General features: G+C 38.5%; 2 protein-coding genes across 3 annotated transcripts in view; both read right to left on the bottom strand.

The window, feature by feature from the left end:
• FKTN (fukutin) overlaps positions 1 to 6213 on the bottom strand; it is a 75620-nt gene extending 69407 nt beyond the window's left edge. The window contains exon 1 of the mRNA XM_025935277.2: positions 6128 to 6213. The gene's annotated coding sequence lies outside the window, so the exon portion shown is untranslated. The remainder of the gene's footprint in view (positions 1 to 6127) is intronic.
• An 8866-nt stretch (positions 6214 to 15079) lies between these two features.
• FSD1L (fibronectin type III and SPRY domain containing 1 like) overlaps positions 15080 to 19048 on the bottom strand; it is a 73731-nt gene continuing 69762 nt past the window's right edge. For both annotated transcript variants that reach the window (XM_086683635.1, XM_086683634.1), the window contains exon 14: positions 15080 to 18314. In XM_086683635.1, coding sequence (XP_086539761.1) covers positions 18192 to 18314 — 123 coding nt within the window. In that variant the 3' untranslated portion in view covers positions 15080 to 18191. The remainder of the gene's footprint in view (positions 18315 to 19048) is intronic.

The raw sequence follows: 19048 nt of genomic DNA, 5'->3' as shown, positions 1-19048 counted from the left end.
CCAAATGAGCCTTTAATGGCTTATGGGTGTCAGAGCCATCAATCCTCTCGGTCTTTGGGCCTGGGATAGCCAGAGCCCAAGACTGGTCACCTCCAGCCAACAATAAACACATTTGTATCCTTTATTATCAATTCCACTATGTGTCAAGATATGAAAAAGGTTGGAAAAAACTGGTGGTAGATCAAAGCCATACACAAAGGTGACAGAAAAATGGGAAGTTCAAGACAGTTCTAAGGCTCTCTCTACAAGCCAAGAGCAGTATTTCATACTCTTTTGGCTTCCCATTTGCCCCTTTCACATCATTCGTTCTTTGAAGGTAACGGCAATGAAAGACTTTGGCACCTGGGCTTACCTGACATCCCATGACAACACCACCACTCTTTTTGAGAATCATCTGGGTTAGGGATGTTTGAAAGGATGTCTAACCGCCTCACTTTTTTATTCCACTTTCCCCTACTCCTGCCTTCTGGATCACCTCTCTTGACATCAGAGGCCCTCCAACAAGAAATGACCAGCCCTGATAACTAATTTAGGTTCATAAGATGTAGCCCCTCAATGCTGCTAGGTCCCAACTTATTCAGGGACACTGGAGAGAACGAGAGAGGCATGGGTGGTATGAAGTAGACAGAACTGAGATTCAAATGTGGCTTGCACTGCAAAATAAAACAGGAGGCTAACCGACAGAGAAGAGGGTAGTGTAATTAGGCAAAGGCATGATTAGAGAGATGAGGCAGCATTTTAGAAAGCATAAAGAGAAAATGCTTCTGTAAATGTATTCAAGACGAAGGCATGAAAAAATCAACATCCAGCTGCTAGAAGCAAAAAAAAGGCCTGGTAGATGCTATCCATCTTCCCTAAATACTGCCCATCCTTCATGTTGTTCATTTCCTTTCCTTTTACAGCTAACTTCTGGAGAGTTATCAGTAGCCTGGAAGTTAAAATTGGAGTGCAAGGTGTTAAGAATTCTCTTTATCTGCTTATCACTCATTCACTTCTTAACCCTTTGCAATATAACCTCTACCTCAACATGTTGACACCTGATATAAAATTTTTTTTTCTCCATTTGATGCTCCAGAAAGTTGCAAATATATAGTGAGTGACTCCTTACAGAATGACCATGGAGTGATGAGGTGTTGGGAAAGAGTGTCTGGTAACCTAGATAAGAAAGGCTAGCCAAGAAAGGAAGTAAAGATAGGAGGGGCCTGATATTACAAGGGCAAAGGAAGAGGGTGAAGGAAGTGGTGTTGTCTCAGACGCCTATGATTCTCTGCTGGATATAAAATCCAGATGTTAGTTCCATTTACATTCTCTTGCTCTTAATCATTTTTTTGAGACAGAGAATGAGAGGGAGGGGCAAAGAAAGAAGGGGACAAAGGATCCGAAGTGGGCTCGGCGCTGACAGCAGCAAGCCTGACGTGGGGCTCGAACTCATGAACCGTGAAATCATGACCTGAGCTGAAGTCAGCTGCTCAACCAACTGAGCCACCCAGGTGCACCAATCATTTTTTTAGAGAGTGAGAGAGTGAGTGAGTTAGCAAGGGAGAGAAGGGCAGAGGTAAAAAGAGAGAGAATCTTAAGCAGGCTCCCTGCTCAGCATAGAGTCCGACATGGGACTCAACCCCATGACCCTGGGATCATGACAGCCAAAATCAAGAGTCAGATGCTCAGCTGACTGAGCCACCCAGGCAACCCTGCTCTTAATCATTTTATTAGTTATACTTCCCATAATATGCTGGATTACTTATAAATATTCCAGCTGACTGCTGCCAGGTCTTCTTGAACATTCCACTAGCACCTAAAACAAGTAACTGTCCACCTTCACACCAGATCTCTTCCATGACTTGACCATCTATTCTTGTTAATAGTATCCCTATTTCTCAATGATTTATGTTCAAAACAGTTTCTGTGGTTCTATCTAATGAGTCAACAAACTGTATATCCTTCTCAGTGCTTCTAAAAGCTATCATTTCTTTTCCATTTTCCATCTGCAGTATAGTTAGCCTAATTTAACGGCCTTATTACCTCTGCCTACATGAATGAATGTCCTACTACCAGGCTTTCCTCAAAATATCCATCTTAGGGGTAAACGTCAAATTACTTCTAACATACCTCTTGGTGTCACTTCCTTTGCTTTAAGACCTTCTATGGCTCATTTCGTACTATTCTTTTATATGAATCCACTGGTACAGTACCATCTCATCTACGTGCCTTCACCTATGCTACTCCTTTTATCTATAATGCTTTCTCCCCCTACCTCCCGGTCCCTCTCACTGCCTACTGAGTAGTTAAGAGTATAGGCTCTTCAAATCCAGCTCTGCCACTTGCAGCCCGTATGGCTTTGGGCAAGTTACTTTATGTCTCTATGTCCCCATCTTTAAAAAGGATCTATAAATTGTACTTAACTCACAAGGCTGTTCTGAGGATTCAACAAATTAATACATGTAAAGCACTGAATAGCATCTAAGAACATCACAGAGTACACAGTAATGCTAGCAAGCATTAATAAGTCATCTTAAAGGTCTATTAATAATTCCCTCTGCTCTCGGACAATTAAAGTCCCCCTCCCTTATGTTCCCACAGCACTGTATATTTGTATTATTTCTGCAGTCAGTCTTATAGTTCCCAGAGACAGGAGGCTATCATTCATGTTTCTGTATCCCCCAGTATTCCACATTCCAAATTTTTCCACAGTAGAATTTAAGCACAAATTTAGAGTTAAAAAGCAACTTTATACATATGATGGACCTCTGTTGCCCCAGAAGAGTTGTGTGTGGCTGGAAGAGTACAAAGGCATTTGAGATGAGTGACGAATGCAAGCTGCGGCACATGAAGAGTAACAGCCAGAGTTTATGTCACACAGGTCCGTTTGGTTTGCTACCTCATTCATTCATTCTTCCACTAACTTCACCAAAATTGCTGGGCCCTAGGTACTAGACAAAGGGCAAGCTGCTAGCAGTTCTCTGTTACAAGACTACAGAGTATAGACAAAAGATTATGGTTACTTCAAAGGCAGTGGAAACGTGGAAGAACCAAGGATTTCTTTTGACCCAAACACTTACATAAGCTATTCTATGGGTTCATTTAAGACCTCCCTTAGTTAGCGTACACATCAGAGTTAAGAACAGTGGTTGTTTTTGGGTTGGGTGGAGTGTAGGTATTTTGTTTTTCTATGTATCCTATGGGAGTATCAATTGATTTTCAAATACAAAAAAAAAAAAGAGTTAAGTTTAAAAAAAAATTAAAGTCTTTCATTCTGAGTCAATTAACAAGTACTCATTTACTACAGCTCACACATTATAAGCTTCAATTATATTAATATCTACCCATTTTTTGAGTGACAGAATGGTGTTAAACCCAGTTATTTTTAACTGAGCAAAGTCTTCCCCTCAGAAATGCACGTACTTAATTGCTTGGTTGAGGACATTTGGGTACTGAGCTTAGTAAAACTATAGAGCTAATAGAATCAAACACAGGGCTCAGAATGTATCAAGTACTTGGGATAACATATAAAGTGTAAACATATGCACACATATTAATCTGAATGGACATTCGCCGAAAATCAATAATGGGGTGGGGGGAATTGGGTGATTTTTACATTGTTCCTTATGCTTTTCTATAGTGTCCCAATGTTGTTATAATGATCATACGTTATTTTCATAAAAGCAATGAACTAACAAAAACAGATGAGGAGCAGGAGTAGTAGTGGTTTAATAATTGCCATATTTGCTAGACAGGATCTAGATCTTTGCTGCTTAAAAGCTTGGTCCTCTGACCTGCAACATCAACATCATGTTGGAGTTGGTCAAAAATACAGAAAGAGAGGCCCTACCACAGACTTAGAATCTACATTTTAACAAGATCCTCAGGTGACTCATATGTCCATTAAAATTTGAAAAACAGTGACCTACAAAGCTAAGGCCTTTACATGCGGGAATAAGAGGAACAACATCTGCCTTGTTCATTAGTATATCCTTAGCACCCAACAGTAGCTGAAACGCTATTTGTTGAATAAATACGTTAGTGATATTACTTCTGAGTGGACCATTAGAAAGACAGTGGAGATTATATTTATTTGAGTTACTTGTTTTCTGCCAGAGTCCCCAGAAATGGGTGCTTAATATTTGCTGCAAATGCTGTTAAATTACTTCAACAATAATGTCGGCCCCAATGATCTACCATGACTACATGTAATCTTTTATAAAAGAACTCCTTGCTCATTGCTCTGAGAGCCACACGTCTCCTTCAATCATTTTTCTAGCCTCCTATTCATGGGCACATCCTCTACTCTATTACATTCCTCAAAGCAAATTTATTTTAAGATTTTAACTACCACCTCTGAGAGAAAACTTACTATTTAAGTTCCAATCTATGAACTCCATCTGCCTACATTTTAAAGTCTATTTCCTGCACCTCAAATTTAGTTATGTTCAAAATTAACAATTTTATTTGCCATCAACTATCTCCCACCCCCATTTCAGAAGAAGGTAGCTCTTCATGCTTAGACTCATGTTTTGTAGGTTTTAGAGGAAAGAGACCACCTCATCCAACAATATTTTACAGAGGACAGGTTCAAGAATTAAATGACAGCCCAAGAGGCTAATTACTGGCAACACCAGAGCTACAATCTGAACCACCTTACTTCCAATACATTATTGCATGCTGGAATTCTGACAGAACTCTTCAGTCTTGTCAATCGCATTTAAATACACTTTTTAGAAACCCAGGTTCTAAATTATCGATCGCCTAAATCCAAGAAACCAAGTCCTATATATTGCTGACATTTCTCTCATTCCTTTTTCTTCCTTTTCAGAGCACACTGCACTTTCCTTCCACTTGGGGTTCCTTCAGTACCCAGTGCCATCCTTCCCAAGTCCTCTATGCCCTGGAAACCTAAGAGACTCTAAAACAGGAATGCCTCTTCCTGCCTTTTCTATCTTTATCCATGGTGCTTAACAGAGGTGGTTCCTGGTAGGGTCAAACCCTACCTATCCTCAGAGTATACCAGCCTTTTCTATTGGGCTTTCCTCTTTCTCAATTCCTAATGTGCTGCTCCATCGCTCATTTTGGTATCTGTTCATAGGCTGACGTTTATTCTATGGAAACCTATCTTCAAAAATAGAACCTGACATCATGTAGGTCCTCTATGCTTGAGAAAACCAAGGCCCTGAGAGAAGTGACTTGCCTCATGTTATTTGAGAAACTGGTGATGATGATGAAATCTAAACTCAGTTTTCCTCATTCCAATTCAAAGCTTGTAACAGCCCCTTCTATATATATCCGGTCTTTCCCGACATCCCCCAACTGACAGTGCAAACAAAAGGCAGACATCAAAGCCAAATGAAACTTTATTGGGCATGGCTAGCTGCGCTCGCTCATTATGAAGCACAAAACCGAGGCGCTTCAGTAAATATTTCTCCAAATGAACTAAAAGTTGAACCCACGGGGACGGCATCAAAAGAGAGTTGGTTAATTAAATCATCCCTCTCTGTAAGGCTGTTGTAGTTCTCCACTGCCCATGGGAGAACACCACACTCACAGAGCATCAAAGTACTTCCCCTCTGAGACCCAACGTTAGCTGCTGCCACATTCCTGGCCTTTCCTTTCCTGTACCCATTGCTCCGACCACTACCCCAGTAAGCATGCGGTACTGCCAAAACCTGGCAGTTTCCTTCATGCTTCTGCACCCTTGCACACATCGGTCCCACAACCTGCAGTGCTCCGCCCTACCCCTCACCCCCAATGCCTATCGTCTCCCAAATCCTGAGATGGCTCTCACCACCCTGCTCAAACGTCACTACCCCGACCGGAGTCTACGAAGGTTTCGATCGGCCTCCAAAACTGAACCTGTCCCCAGATGCGGATTTCTACGTGCTGACAAGCCTAGGAACGTGGGAAGGACCGCCCTGGCTGTGAACTGGGTATCATCCCCCGTCCCCCGCCCTCCGCCCTCCGCCCTCCACCCGGAGCACGCTCAGCCCGTGGCCGGCCCCGACCACTGGGGGGCTGGGGACACAGGTGCCCAGAATGCTGAGGAATGCCCGGTGGCGGCACCCGAGCCACCGGCGATACCAGCCTGAAGGCGCACACCCATCCCCACCGCGACCAAGCGGCGTCTCCGGTACCTTACCTTGCCCAACAGCAGCGGCAACTCCGCTTTACGGCATTCACAGCAACCGCTGCAAAAGGTGCCGTCAAGTGCAAAGCCGTGGCTCTCTGGTTGCTGTGGGAGACGCTCCTGCCGTACTGTACTGGACCTCAGGGTATCCGCGGCGCCTGCGGCTTCACCGCCCGAAGTTTACTGATCCCTGACGATTCTTAGCTTTTGATATCAGGCCACTTAGCCAAAGCCCTTTCGGCGCTTGCCTTCCTAACAACTACAGTAGCGCACCGAGGCGACATAAAATTTAGGAAGTGGAGCAAGAATTGGAGGCACCAGCTGAGCTGTGCTTCTTGAAGCGTGTGAGTTTGGCAGATAAAATATAGAATGCCAGTTAGATGTGAATTTCAGATAAACAACAAATTTTTTTTTTTTTTTTTTTTTTTTTACTGCGTGTGGGCTAAACAGAGGGATTCAGAATAACTCCCTGAATTCTGGTTTGGGTACCATTAGATGAGATGGGGATGTAGTGGGAAATAGCAGCTGTGATTAATATTGCTCGTGAGGTTGAGGTGCACGGCATCCCATCTCCATAGGACTATTACACTCGGGTTTAGGTCTGGAAATATACACGCATACAGTTCCGGCCTAGTTCTTAACTTCACAGTGTAATACAATGAATTGTTAAGGGCCAGAAATGTCAATTTTGACATGAATTTTAAAAACTATACAGCACTAAATAAATTACTGTAATTTTAGGTTCTTTATACAAAATTATCAGTCCATACTAAAAACTGAAAATACTCCTTTTGTATATTTGAGTTTTCTAAACTTTGTTGTTTGAAACAGCATGTAAAGGTTTTTTTTTTTGGTTTTTTTTTTTAATGTTTATTTATTTTGAAAGAGAGAGCGTGTGTGAGCAAGCAGGGAAGGGGCAGAAAGAGAGAGAAGCCTAAGCAGGCTCTGCGCCGTCAACGTGCAGTGCTCAATCTCACCAACTGTGAGATCATGGCCAAAGTCAGGAGTCCCAGGCTTAACCCACTGAGCCACCCAAATGCCCTGAAAAGTTTTAATTTCTCATTTCCAGTTATAAGTTTCTGGTTTTTCCTTCTAGAACTTTTCTGTGTATATACAAGCTTATTCTGTAAAAGTCCTCTTATTACTTAAAACTAGTTCTATAGACTTAGAACTAGTGGTTGGTAGATTAATCGAAAAAGTAGATAACACCCAAAGGAAGGAAGTTATCGAAGATTAAAGGGATTACTGGACACAAGTGCTAACTTGATGCACCTAATATGGGAAATTTTGAGCGTCAAAATAACTATCGATTGAGCTAATGAATTGAGCTATCGATTGAAACACGGCAAATATGTAAAAATTCTTCACTTTGTAATTCTTTAAAAAGGAAACGCATTAGGGGCGCCTGGGTGGCGCAGTCGGTTAAGCGTCCGACTTCAGCCAGGTCACGATCTCGCGGTTCGTGAGTTCGAGCCCCGCGTCGGCTCTGGGCTGATGGCTCAGAGCCTGGAGCCTGTTTCCGATTCTGTGTCTCCCTCTCTCTCTGCCCCTCCCCCGTTCATGCTCTGTCTCTCTCTGTCCCAAAAATAAATAAACGTTGAAAAAAAATTTTTTTTTTAAAAAATGAAACGCATTAGTCGTAATTGAAGGTTTCCAGGGTGATTGGTTGCCAATCACTATTGCAAAACTTGATAAAGGGGAAAACATCAAGTATTTATCCTTTTGGGGCGCCTGGGTGGCTGAGCCGGTTAAGCGTAGGCCCACGTCGTGATCTCATGGTTCGTGAGTTCGAGCCGCACGTACCCTCTTTGCTGACAGGCTGGAGCCTGGAGCCTGCTTCAGATTCTGTCTCTTTCTTTCTCTCTCTCTGTCCCCGCCCCCACTCGTGCTCAGTCTCTCTCTCAAGAACAAATAAACATTAAAAAAAAGTATTTATCCTTTCTTGCATGAACTGTATGTCAGTGTAACCAAAATCCTAATGAGAATTCTAGCTAATAAATGAATGATAGAACAATCACCATTTTGCTATTCCTAATGAAATAATACAAATAACATTCATCAATAGATGTTAAAACTAAGGTGAAATGTTGCTGGGGAGGTTTTAGAATTATTTTTTTGATGGGGAACTTATTAATAGGTGGTTTAGGCTGGTACCACCTGAACCCACCCCAGTGATCAATCTTATGATTGAGTCTGGGACAACCAGAAATCGTGTATTTCATGACAGGATGGAACAGACAACACACAGCACCACCTGTGAGGGATTCTTGCCTAAAAACCGAACCTGCATAAAACTCTAGATTTAACAAAGTGTGTAGAGAAGCAATCAGCTAAATTCAGAATGTGCCGTATTCTACAAGATAAATACCCCAGTCTCTTCATTAATGGTATATGGTATTTAAAGAGGGGGGAGGGAAGGAACTACTACAACATCAGAGACTTAAGAGACCTATAAGCAAATGCAGTGTGTAGACCTTGTCTGGATCCTGATATGAAGAAAGCAACCATAAAAAGACATTTTTGAAGCAACTGAAATTTTAATACGGACTGAGCCATTAGATGATATTAAGGAAGTGCTGTTAATTTTGCTAAGAATGTTAGTGGAATGTGGCTGTGTTTAAAAGAGTAAGTCATCATTGATGCATATTGCAATGCTTATAAGGTGAAATGTTTTAAAACTTTAAAAAAGATGATACAAACATGGCAAAATATTAATAACTGGTAAATCTGTGATGAGCATAAAGGTGTTCATTATTTTTTAAATGTTTGTTTATTTTTGAGGGGGGGGGGGGAAGGGGCAGAGAGAGAGGGAGACACAGAATACGAAGGAGGCTCCAGGCTCTGAGCTGTCTGCGCAGAGCCTGACGCAGGACTGGAACTCACAAGCCTTGAGATCATGACCTGAGCCAAGTCAGACGCTTAAGCAACTGAGCCACTCAGGCACCACTAAAAGTGTTCATTATTAATAGACTCTACTTCTCTGTATATTTTAAAAGTCATAATAAAAATTAACAAAAAAAAGGGAAATTTTTTCATCAGGTTCTGAGAAATAAATACTTTTCAAATGCAAAACTAATCTTGTTTCATGTAAACCTGGGGGGGGGGTGGGGAAGGCAGTTAAAGCAAAGTAATTTCACTGGCCAATCTTTTGATTTCAGCTTAGATCTTTTAAATTTTTTTTAACGTTTATTTATTTTTGAGACAGAGAGAGAGAGAGAGAGCATGAACAGAGGAGGGGCAGAGAGAGAGGGAGACACAGAATCTGAAACAGGCTCCAGGCTCTGAGCTCGCAGCACAGAGCCCGACGCGGGGCTCGAACTCACCGGCCACGAGATCATGACCTGAGCCGAAGTCAGCCGCTTAACCGACTGAGCCACCCAGGCGCCCCAGCTAAGATCTTTTAAAATATGGATCAACCAATTGTAGTTTCTCACTGTTTCTCCTATAAAAGCCACAGACATACTGTATCACCTACTATTTCTACTTTATTATTTTAAAGTAGAACAGGAACTTAAACAAGTAAAGGAATCTTAACTTTAACAGTCCTAGGTTGGTTTCTTTTGTTTTTTTTTTTAATTTTTTTTTTTTAACGTTTATTTATTTTTGGGACAGAGAGAGACAGAGCATGAACGGGGGAGGGGCAGAGAGAGAGGGAGACACAGAATCGGAAACAGGCTCCAGGCTCTGAGCCATCAGCCCAGAGCCGACGCGGGGCTCAAACTCACGGACCGCGAGATCGTGACCTGGCTGAAGTCGGACGCTCAACCGACTGCGCCACCCAGGCGCCCCTTTTGTTTTTTTTTTGTTGTTGTTGTTGTTTGTTTTGTTTTTGCAATACTCCCCTATCATTTACAATTTTCTTGGACACAATGTCTTGTGACTTTTTTAAACCTCTTTATAAGTTTCCCTCTACATTCTTTACAATGTTTCATACTCGTATTTCATTTTGGTTTATGTCATATTTATATAACTACAATGGCTGCCAGCAGTACAAACAGGTTTGGGAACAAATAGCTAACTGCAGGGAAACTGGTGGGAGCAGTACTTCTCCCAGCAGTACTAGAGTGGAGCCCAGCTGTAAGCCTTCAGCTGTCAGTATGCTTTTAACTTGGTCAGCCAATCCAGTTGGACAAAGGTTACGAGAATGGGTAAAACAGCCTCTATTATAGGCAAAGATCCATCTTTTAAAAATCACTCAGATGGGGGGATTACACACACACATCGTGGCCCATCCTAATATTGTGGGTCCTGGGGCAAGAGTACAAATGGAGTTTGACATATTTTAAATGTCTGAGTAAAGAATTAACCATATTATATCCTTCCACCCTGGCAAATATTCCTTCTCAAGGAACAGTAATCTAGGATCAAATTTGGAATTCTCAGACATATACTGTAGAGTCAGCATGAGAACTAGGTCTGCCTGTTCTTCCCACAAGGTCCTGGGTCTTTCTTCTTTTACTTCTAGCTTCAGCTTGCCACAAGAGTCCTGATAGGCATCATGTACACACCTGTTTGCACATCCAAGGTCCATCCACACTACTCGTAAAACTGCCACTCCTTAAGTATAAGGCATATACTTTATATAAAGGTACGTACACACACACACACACAAACACACACACACACACACACACACACACCTGTAGCACAGTCTGTCTTCAGGATGATTTGGGGAAGAGGCCTGCATCTGTTCTGGAATCAAGCTTTGGGCTGGTCAGGCAGGGAATTCTAGGGCTCTGGCTATCTGGTACACAATGGGTAGGGAACATGCACCCATCCAAGTGCGTGCAGTTCCTTGGTTCCTTCAATTTTCCATTCCATGAAGAGGCACAGCTAGTGTGAGGATCAGTGCAGGGACCCCTCTTTCCCAAGGCTAAGTGCACACACGCCCTCATGGTGTCATACTATATACACTGCTGGACTTGCTTTTTCTATTTCATAATATCATGAATACCCTTCCATTGATAGCATATTCTGTAACAGGTATATAGGGTTACTTTAGCACCATAATCTAATCATTCTGGTGACCTTGTGCAAAAGGGGCATAAACATACTACTAGTACCATGCAGTGTAAATGTAAAATAGGATTTAGTAAGGGAAATACTTGGGACAGAAAAGTAGAGTGCAATTTCCCAAGTTCTCATCCCACAGAGATTCGGACAGGCACAGAAGGACTGATATTCCATGGAAAGGACTCTAATTGAGGAAACCAACTCCCACAATGGTCTACATATTCATAGCATTTACTGGGGAAAGGGCATGCAGAATATATGTAGACAAGTATGTAACAATGGTAGCTTGCCAGTGCAGCAAGTTAAAAAGGGAGACTTCAGAATTGTGGTAGCCCATCCTTTTCTTCAATTAACAGTCGGGTTGCTTGTATTTTGCTCTTGTAATGCTGCAAAGAGTACTGGCTTATTTGTGGGTATGTAAGAGAAATACCTAGAAATGGAATTAACTTTTCAAAGGTATGTGTATTTAAAATCTTGATATTGCTGAACTGTTCTCCACTCCATCTTCTATATGAGGTACTGTTTTCTTACTATCTACATCACACTCCTCTTCCTAGGACTCAGGACTATCCAGTGTCCCTTCATTCTTTTGGTGAAAACGCTTAGTTACAGGAGCTCCAGTCTCATCTAGTCATTGACTGGTTTTCTTTTTTCTCCTAAACTTATTTCAAGTTAGGAAATACTTTTAAAAGATTTAGATTCTGGTCTCTTTTTGGCTACAATCTGCCAAAATGTAACCCACAATGTGACAAGCTCCAAAGACAGAAAAACTAAGTGCTTGATTTATAGTTATAGCATGTTTCACCTTCCATTTATAGCTGCACTGTGTAAAATAGCTACTAGTAAGATGTGGCTCTTTACATTTAAATTAGTCACAATAAAAATTTTAGTTTCTTCGTTTAACTCACCATATTTACATTGCTCAACAGCTGCCTGGATCTAGTGGCCACTGTGTTGGACAGCACAAATATAGAACTTCCCATCACTGCAGAAAATTCTGTTGAACAGCACTGCTCTAAAATATAAACTTTTTGGGCAGAGGGACTATGACTTTTTTTTAATCTTCTCATCCCCAACAGTACACTGTAGATATTTAATGAAAATTGATAAAAATGCAAGCACTGAAGCAAAGGAAAGCAGAAAAAGTTTAATTTTTAGAGGAGATATTCCAGGTGCTTTTGTAAGAACTTAGGCTCGGTCATTCTACACAGAGCATACAATCATTTCAACATTCAAGTTACTCCACTTTGAATACTTTATTTTGAAGTTAAAAAGTTTAAAGTTTAAAAGGCTTTGTCTTGTTTCCAAGGATAATGAGGCAATATGCTTATTAAAAGACTAGTTTGCAGAACTGAGTATATTAAAAGTGTCCATTAATGTTCTTCATCCGTAACTTAAAGGTTAAACCTGAGGAATTAGAATTTTTATTATCAGAACTGCATAGCAAAACCATGTCCAAATGATAGACATACCAAATAATCTACAGATTAAGATAACCTGTAAGCCATTTAACAAATCCAATTTAAAGCAAAACAAATGTTAGGAGAGATACTAAATGATATTCATGTTAGCAAAGTTTTGAAATGTTTCATATCTTTTAATGCAAAAAAAGTTGTCAAATGGTAAGTGGGCACATACACCTGATATCATTTATCCCATGTCAACAAACTGCTGAATCATTTGGTTGTTTGGAAAATATTTGGGCTAAGTTCACTCTGCATGTGGTACTAAGCAGTCATAAATTGAAAGTGCAAATGCCTGAATGGAAACATAGCTTAAAATGTTTATTTATGCTATTCTACACTGACACATGAATGCTGTGAGAGACGTTTACAGTTGTACCAAGTCTAGATAGAGAGTAACAAGTTTGATGAGAAAATACAAAAAGGCCACAAGCATTGCACAAACAAAAGAATGTTAAAGGGCATTATAATCAGGTGGTGTTTTCTTTCCTTTTTTTTTTTTTTTTAAATAATCACTTTGAAGTCCTAGTGATACCACTTTAAGCACATGCTTTATTAAAAGAAAGAACATCTAGAAGTACCCAACACTTAAACCCATTATTCACTGAAAATAACGCCTTACATTTACATAGCATTTTACTGTTGTTGAAGCAACTTCACATACTCCATTTCATTTTATTTCTCGCAACAGCCCTGGGAGGTAAGCTGAACAAGTTATAATTATTTTATGTAAGGCAGTGGAGGCCCAAAGATGAGAAATGATTTACTATGCTGAGGTCATAGATCTACTCAGTATATGGTAGAAAGCGATTAATTTTGAATTTAATTACTTTAAAAGAAGTGAAACCAAAATACTTTTTATATCCAGAAATCTTAAAGACTAGTGGTTTTTAATGTAAGTTGTTCCAAAACTTTAATTGTTATATATCTTATAGTATGAATTAGTTATAAATTTTATTTTAAAGAGTCTCCCTTAAATGGTAAATCAGACTCCGTGCTTTGGTACCTTAGAGATATTGAAAATGTTAAAATATATATATATATATATATGCATTCTTATAGCCCTTAGGCTCTCAAAAAATTTCCAATACTAACAGAAATGCCTTTTACCAATTACTTAAAATGTGACTTATTTTAAAACTGGTCCAAACTTACAAAGCTCCAAGCCAAAGCAAACACATTCACCCACCTTCTGCCCTACATACTGTGAAATCCTCTAAATGCCCATTCCCGAGGACCAACTTAGAGTGAATGGGTATCATTAAGAATATGTATCAGTTTAAACTAACAAAGCTCAAATGATTATGAATCAAAAGTGAGTACCTTATATTGACCCAGAAATAACAAATACTGTTTTAATTTAATAATTGGATAGTCTGAGGAGAAAAGTACTATGGCAATCTCTGTTATTTATAAGCCAGTACTAACCTTTATATGGCAAGTCCAACAATATCTTTTCAATAAAAACAACATATAGGAAACGCAATCCATTTAAACTCCAAATTACTCCAAAAGCTTAAGTATTTACATTAATCAAATATTCCAGGTAACAAAGCATGTCAGGTCACAAATATTTGTATAATGTGAATACTGTAAGATACACATAAAAGGTTTTGAAAACCATACTGAACATGAGGTAATCGTTCTGTAATGATTAAGGAAATATTCATGATCTATTATAATGTTCTAGTACTGACATTATGAAATGTATGTTTTGTTTAAAAATAGCAAATAACTTTATGGTTACTTGGGTGTTCAGTAAATTTATGCCGACCATACACTTCCCTAAAAGAATATATCCAGTTTAAAATATAATCAAAGAAGAAACTGTTCTAGATCCATTTTATGTGACTATGTAAAACTGAACCATATTAATGCAGTTAATTTGAATTTTTTATAAACTCTAATAATTTATTTTTTAAAATGTGACTTACTAGCAGAAACATTGTTTTTAAGATGCAAACTTTGTCACATTACTCAAAAGTAGCAAAACTATATGTACAGTAAATCAAACTTCACTAATTGTGGAAATCCAGATACAAAGTACGGCTGCCGTATCACAGACACTTAAATTTATCTGTTGTATGAATTAGCCAATGAATGGACACTGATCTAATAAATATGGGGTTTTTAAAAGAATTACAATGATTTGAAAGTATAGTCCTTAGTATTTTTAGCCTGGAATCATAATATTTTATAGTAAGAAGTCAACAGTGTCCTCTTCCAGAATTAATACTCTTTGAAATCATATTATATATATATATATATATATATATATATATATATATATATATCCTTTGTCAATTTTTTCATGTTTTCAAAAGAAACAAAATAACTATAATTTTACAAGTATTGAGAAAAAATAATCATTCTGGGTAAGTCATGAAATGGAGTATGTGAGCCTAATTATAATATTGCATTACAAATTATTTACTTTTATTATTTGCACCACCAAGGATCGGTCACCAAAAATTCCAATTATACATGACACTGTTCATACTTTAATTTAATAAGTGAGTAAATAAAACTAAGCCAATATGTTTCTTTAAATGGTAACACAGGAAAAAGTTACTGTTTGCAGAACAAAGTAGGCCAAGTCTAGCTGTACAGTGGCAGTTAACGGTTTGTCAACACGGTACAGATGCCATCAATAAAACCCATGTACAGACAGGCACGCCTCTAATACTTTCAATTTGTTTACCTATACCTGGGACATTCAAAGAATCACTGTATATTAAATTTCTATGTGCACTCAGTTATTAAATGCTTCATATATACATATTTACCAAAAGTTAAACACATAGGTGACAGAGTAAGCCCAAAGAGTCAAAATGAATTGTAAAAAAATTTTTTTTCTAAAGTGCTTAAGGCAATTCCTTCATTTCTTTAACCCAGTTTACTAAAACTGGTTTGGGATTCAACCGCTAAAAGAGAAATGCAATGTCAAATGCACATTTTTATAAAACAATTTTTATACCTGTAATACATCTATTACCGTCAACCTCTCATGCATTTCTTTTACAGAAAGCAATCATGTTTGACCTGTCAAAACAAAGAGTAAACAAACTAATAAAGTCTGAAAGGGTATACCATCTTCCCACAATGCATTAAATTTGAGCAAAAAGGCTCAATAGTTTTTAATTCAAATGACAATGAGAATGTTATATATTATGGTCAAGTTAAGAGTTACCTTAATTTGATACTATTTAAATAGGCACTACAGTTGATTATTTTCTAGTTTGAAAAGGAGGGTGGCAGACTTTTCCAGTTTAACTTAACGCATATAAACTTAAAACTTTTGTTTTTTATAGAGACATTTAAGAAGCATACATAGTAACAGGAAAACCTCAGATTTTTATTTTGAAGTAATACTTGTTATTACTTCAAATGAATTTTCCAAATGAACATTAGAAAATTTAAATGAAGGGTTTCAAATATTGGCATGAGCACAGAATAGAAGCATATGCACTCCTCCAGCCCGATTAATCCTCTGCTCCATACACCTGCAATAGAAGGCCCTCACCAGTATAACATAATGGTCTCTGGCTTAAATTATCAGTTGACGCTGCAGGGGGCATGAAGTAAGAGCACACTTAGAGGAAGAAGGCACTGAATTAAAGAGAAGACACAATTACATAAGACGTAATAGTAAAAAATTTTATACAAGAACTTCTGGCTTTTTCTGTGTCAATTTTGCTAAACTATACATGTGTAATTGTTCACATAAAGCAGCTCCACCACTAAATTACTGCTTTCAGATTTGACTCTATGAAAGAGAATTGTAACTTCCTGTTTCTTAGGTCCTGGAATAACACCACTGTAGGGAACAGAATATCCAAAAATTTTTTTTCAAAATCTTTAGGAAGAACAAAACCCAATATTATAGTTGTTTGGAGAATCAAAAGGATATCTATTGACATACTTCATTCTCTCAACTGCCTTATAGTCTTTAAAAACTACCAATATGTCATGAGACAATGGTGCAGATATAAATGCCCTCTGGAAAAATAATACCTAATTCAAACAAAATTCCTCATTTAGGTCTGTTTTACCAAAAAACAAAACACCCTATATCAGTAAACTTTAGGAGAGAATGAGCTATTCCTATTTCACAGGTTTTTCTGTAAAAGGCAGCTCAGATGTAAGCAGCAATAGTCCCTTCTTGGGAGAAGGTTGTCAGAGCATAATACCCTTAAAATAAGAATGAAAAAAGGTCAACATGAGAAAGTAAATTCCAGAGACCACCAAAAACGTTCAAGGACTTCTTAAATACTGAAATCGCAACTTTCAGTTTGGCTCAAAGAACTTGTATTAAAAATTTTAACCAACTTTTAAAAAATAGGTATGTTCTGCTCAATAACCATGGGTTTTATTCATGGTTTAACATATTTTCCCTAAGGTTGGGAAGGATTATTCTATGATGATTTTTGGAAGAATTATACCCCTTTGGAAGGCAAATGTGAAAAATAACCTCTGAATAGTTACGTTTGAAAAACTTATATGGTAAATAAGTCAGAGATATGTAGACATTTTTCAAAACACTTGTTTAAACCATTCCATACCTTATTAAAAAGCAGACATAAATGACCTCAGTAGTTTTAGGCACCTCCCTTTATAACCTATCTTCTTAGATAAAACTTAAATGATGTAGGTTTTTCTACCTTTTTTTAAACTTTAATAAAATTTCATTCCTACTAGAAATATTAAAAATCAGTATAATTATCAATTACTACCAAATTCAAGTGAGAATTTTACCAAGACAACTATTAAAGGTAGTACTAAATGTGACAACAAAATCAGAAAATAGAAAGCTTTAAAAAATCTTATCCATCATCCAAAATGATGGAATGAAAAGAAGTCTAATTAAACAAGGCAACATATAAAGAATATCCCTTTGCCACTGTTAGTGCAGCAGGTTAAAAACAACAACGACGACAACTAATGTATGGGTGATTTTAAGCTAAACTCTTCCTATCGACTCTATTTTGAGTTTTAACTCAAATAAGAGAAATGTCACAATATTTGGAAAAGAGAAAATGATAAACAATCTAGTCAGTAAAACAAAAGAGGATAATTTAGCAAAACTCAACTTCTTTACGAAAGGACAACAATTAAGAAAACATTTCTAGCATCCCCAACCAATGATTTCAATTTTTAGACAAACTTAAAAGACTATATATTTTTTTAAAGCTTCAGTGTAAGAACCTAATAATAGGTAGTGACAAGATAAAGTACAGGGGAAAGAAGACAAGATTTAAATGCTTTCCTCTCAGGTCCTAGGACTACATACTAACTAAACATTTTAGGAGAGCCAAAGTAATCCAAGAAACACAAAAATGAGTTTCTATGTAACTATTTAAACACTGCCTTTCTTCCCATTTGCTCTTCGAAACATCAGTTTCTTGCTCAGAATCTGCTTGCTTGATGCTACTGCACAGTAGGTTCCCGTGAGTACTTGGTACTAGATGCTTAATGCTAACACATCCCAGGCCTTAAAGCAAAAGGTAGCAAACCTGATTTCCACCACTTGTAAATTTCTGTGATTAGTAACTGCACAGAAAAGGCCACCCAAAGGGGGTGAAACATATTCTGAGTAAGCATTACTGAGTAATATTGTTTAGGCTGCTAGCTGAACCCGTCATTCCATTTTCACTTTTCTGAAGCGTTCTCACAGCACTTGGAACCTGCATCCCAGTATTCAAAGAAAGTCCACCACACCAAACCTAAAAAAAGACAAAACCAAAGCTTTAGTCAGATTTCAAATCAAACTAGAACTGAGGTGATTCTTAAAGTTCCATTTGAAAGGCAAAATGCCACGTATGTGAATGTCAACAAGTTCCAAACTGATAACCTTTATATTTGAACCGAGAAATGAAAAGGAAGGCTAACTCAAGAGTTTTTGAGAACCAGAGAGGCCAGAGGAAATCTTTGTGGTAGCAGAACCCACTGGAACTGCACACAAGAGAAGGAACTAAGGGCTGCAAAAATTTAGATATTAAATTTTTAGGGTTAATAGGCCAAAAATATTGGCTATTTCTACTGATGCTAACCTTCACAACCAAGAGAAGTGCACAGAGAGCCAATTTCCTTACCCCTATTATTGCTTTAGATTGTGATGAGGTGTGGCCTGAGACTATAGGAATCCAACACCCCAGTGTTAACAGAGTAAAATCCATTATTTTTTTCCCTAACTTGTTAACAATAAGAACTCTTTTATTAATTCTTTAAGAACTTCTGTGGGGCGCCTGGGTGGCTCAGTCGGTTAAGTGTCCGACTTCAGCTCAGGTCACGATCTCATGGTCCGCGAGTTTGAGCCCCACGTCGGGCTCTGGGCTGATGGCTCAGAGCCTGGAGGCTGCTTCCGATTCTGTGCCTCCCTCTCTCTCTGCCCCTCCCCCATTCATGCTCTGTCTCTTTCTGTCTCAAAAATAAATAAACGTTAAAAAAAAAAATTAAA

This window comes from Puma concolor, chromosome D4, assembly GCF_028749965.1.
Source record: "Puma concolor isolate L17-30 chromosome D4, mPumCon1.1.hap2, whole genome shotgun sequence".
In the NCBI taxonomy this organism is placed as follows: domain Eukaryota; kingdom Metazoa; phylum Chordata; class Mammalia; order Carnivora; family Felidae; genus Puma; species Puma concolor.
Note: the sequence above shows the minus strand (reverse complement) of the source record. Positions and strands in the feature narration are given on the sequence as shown.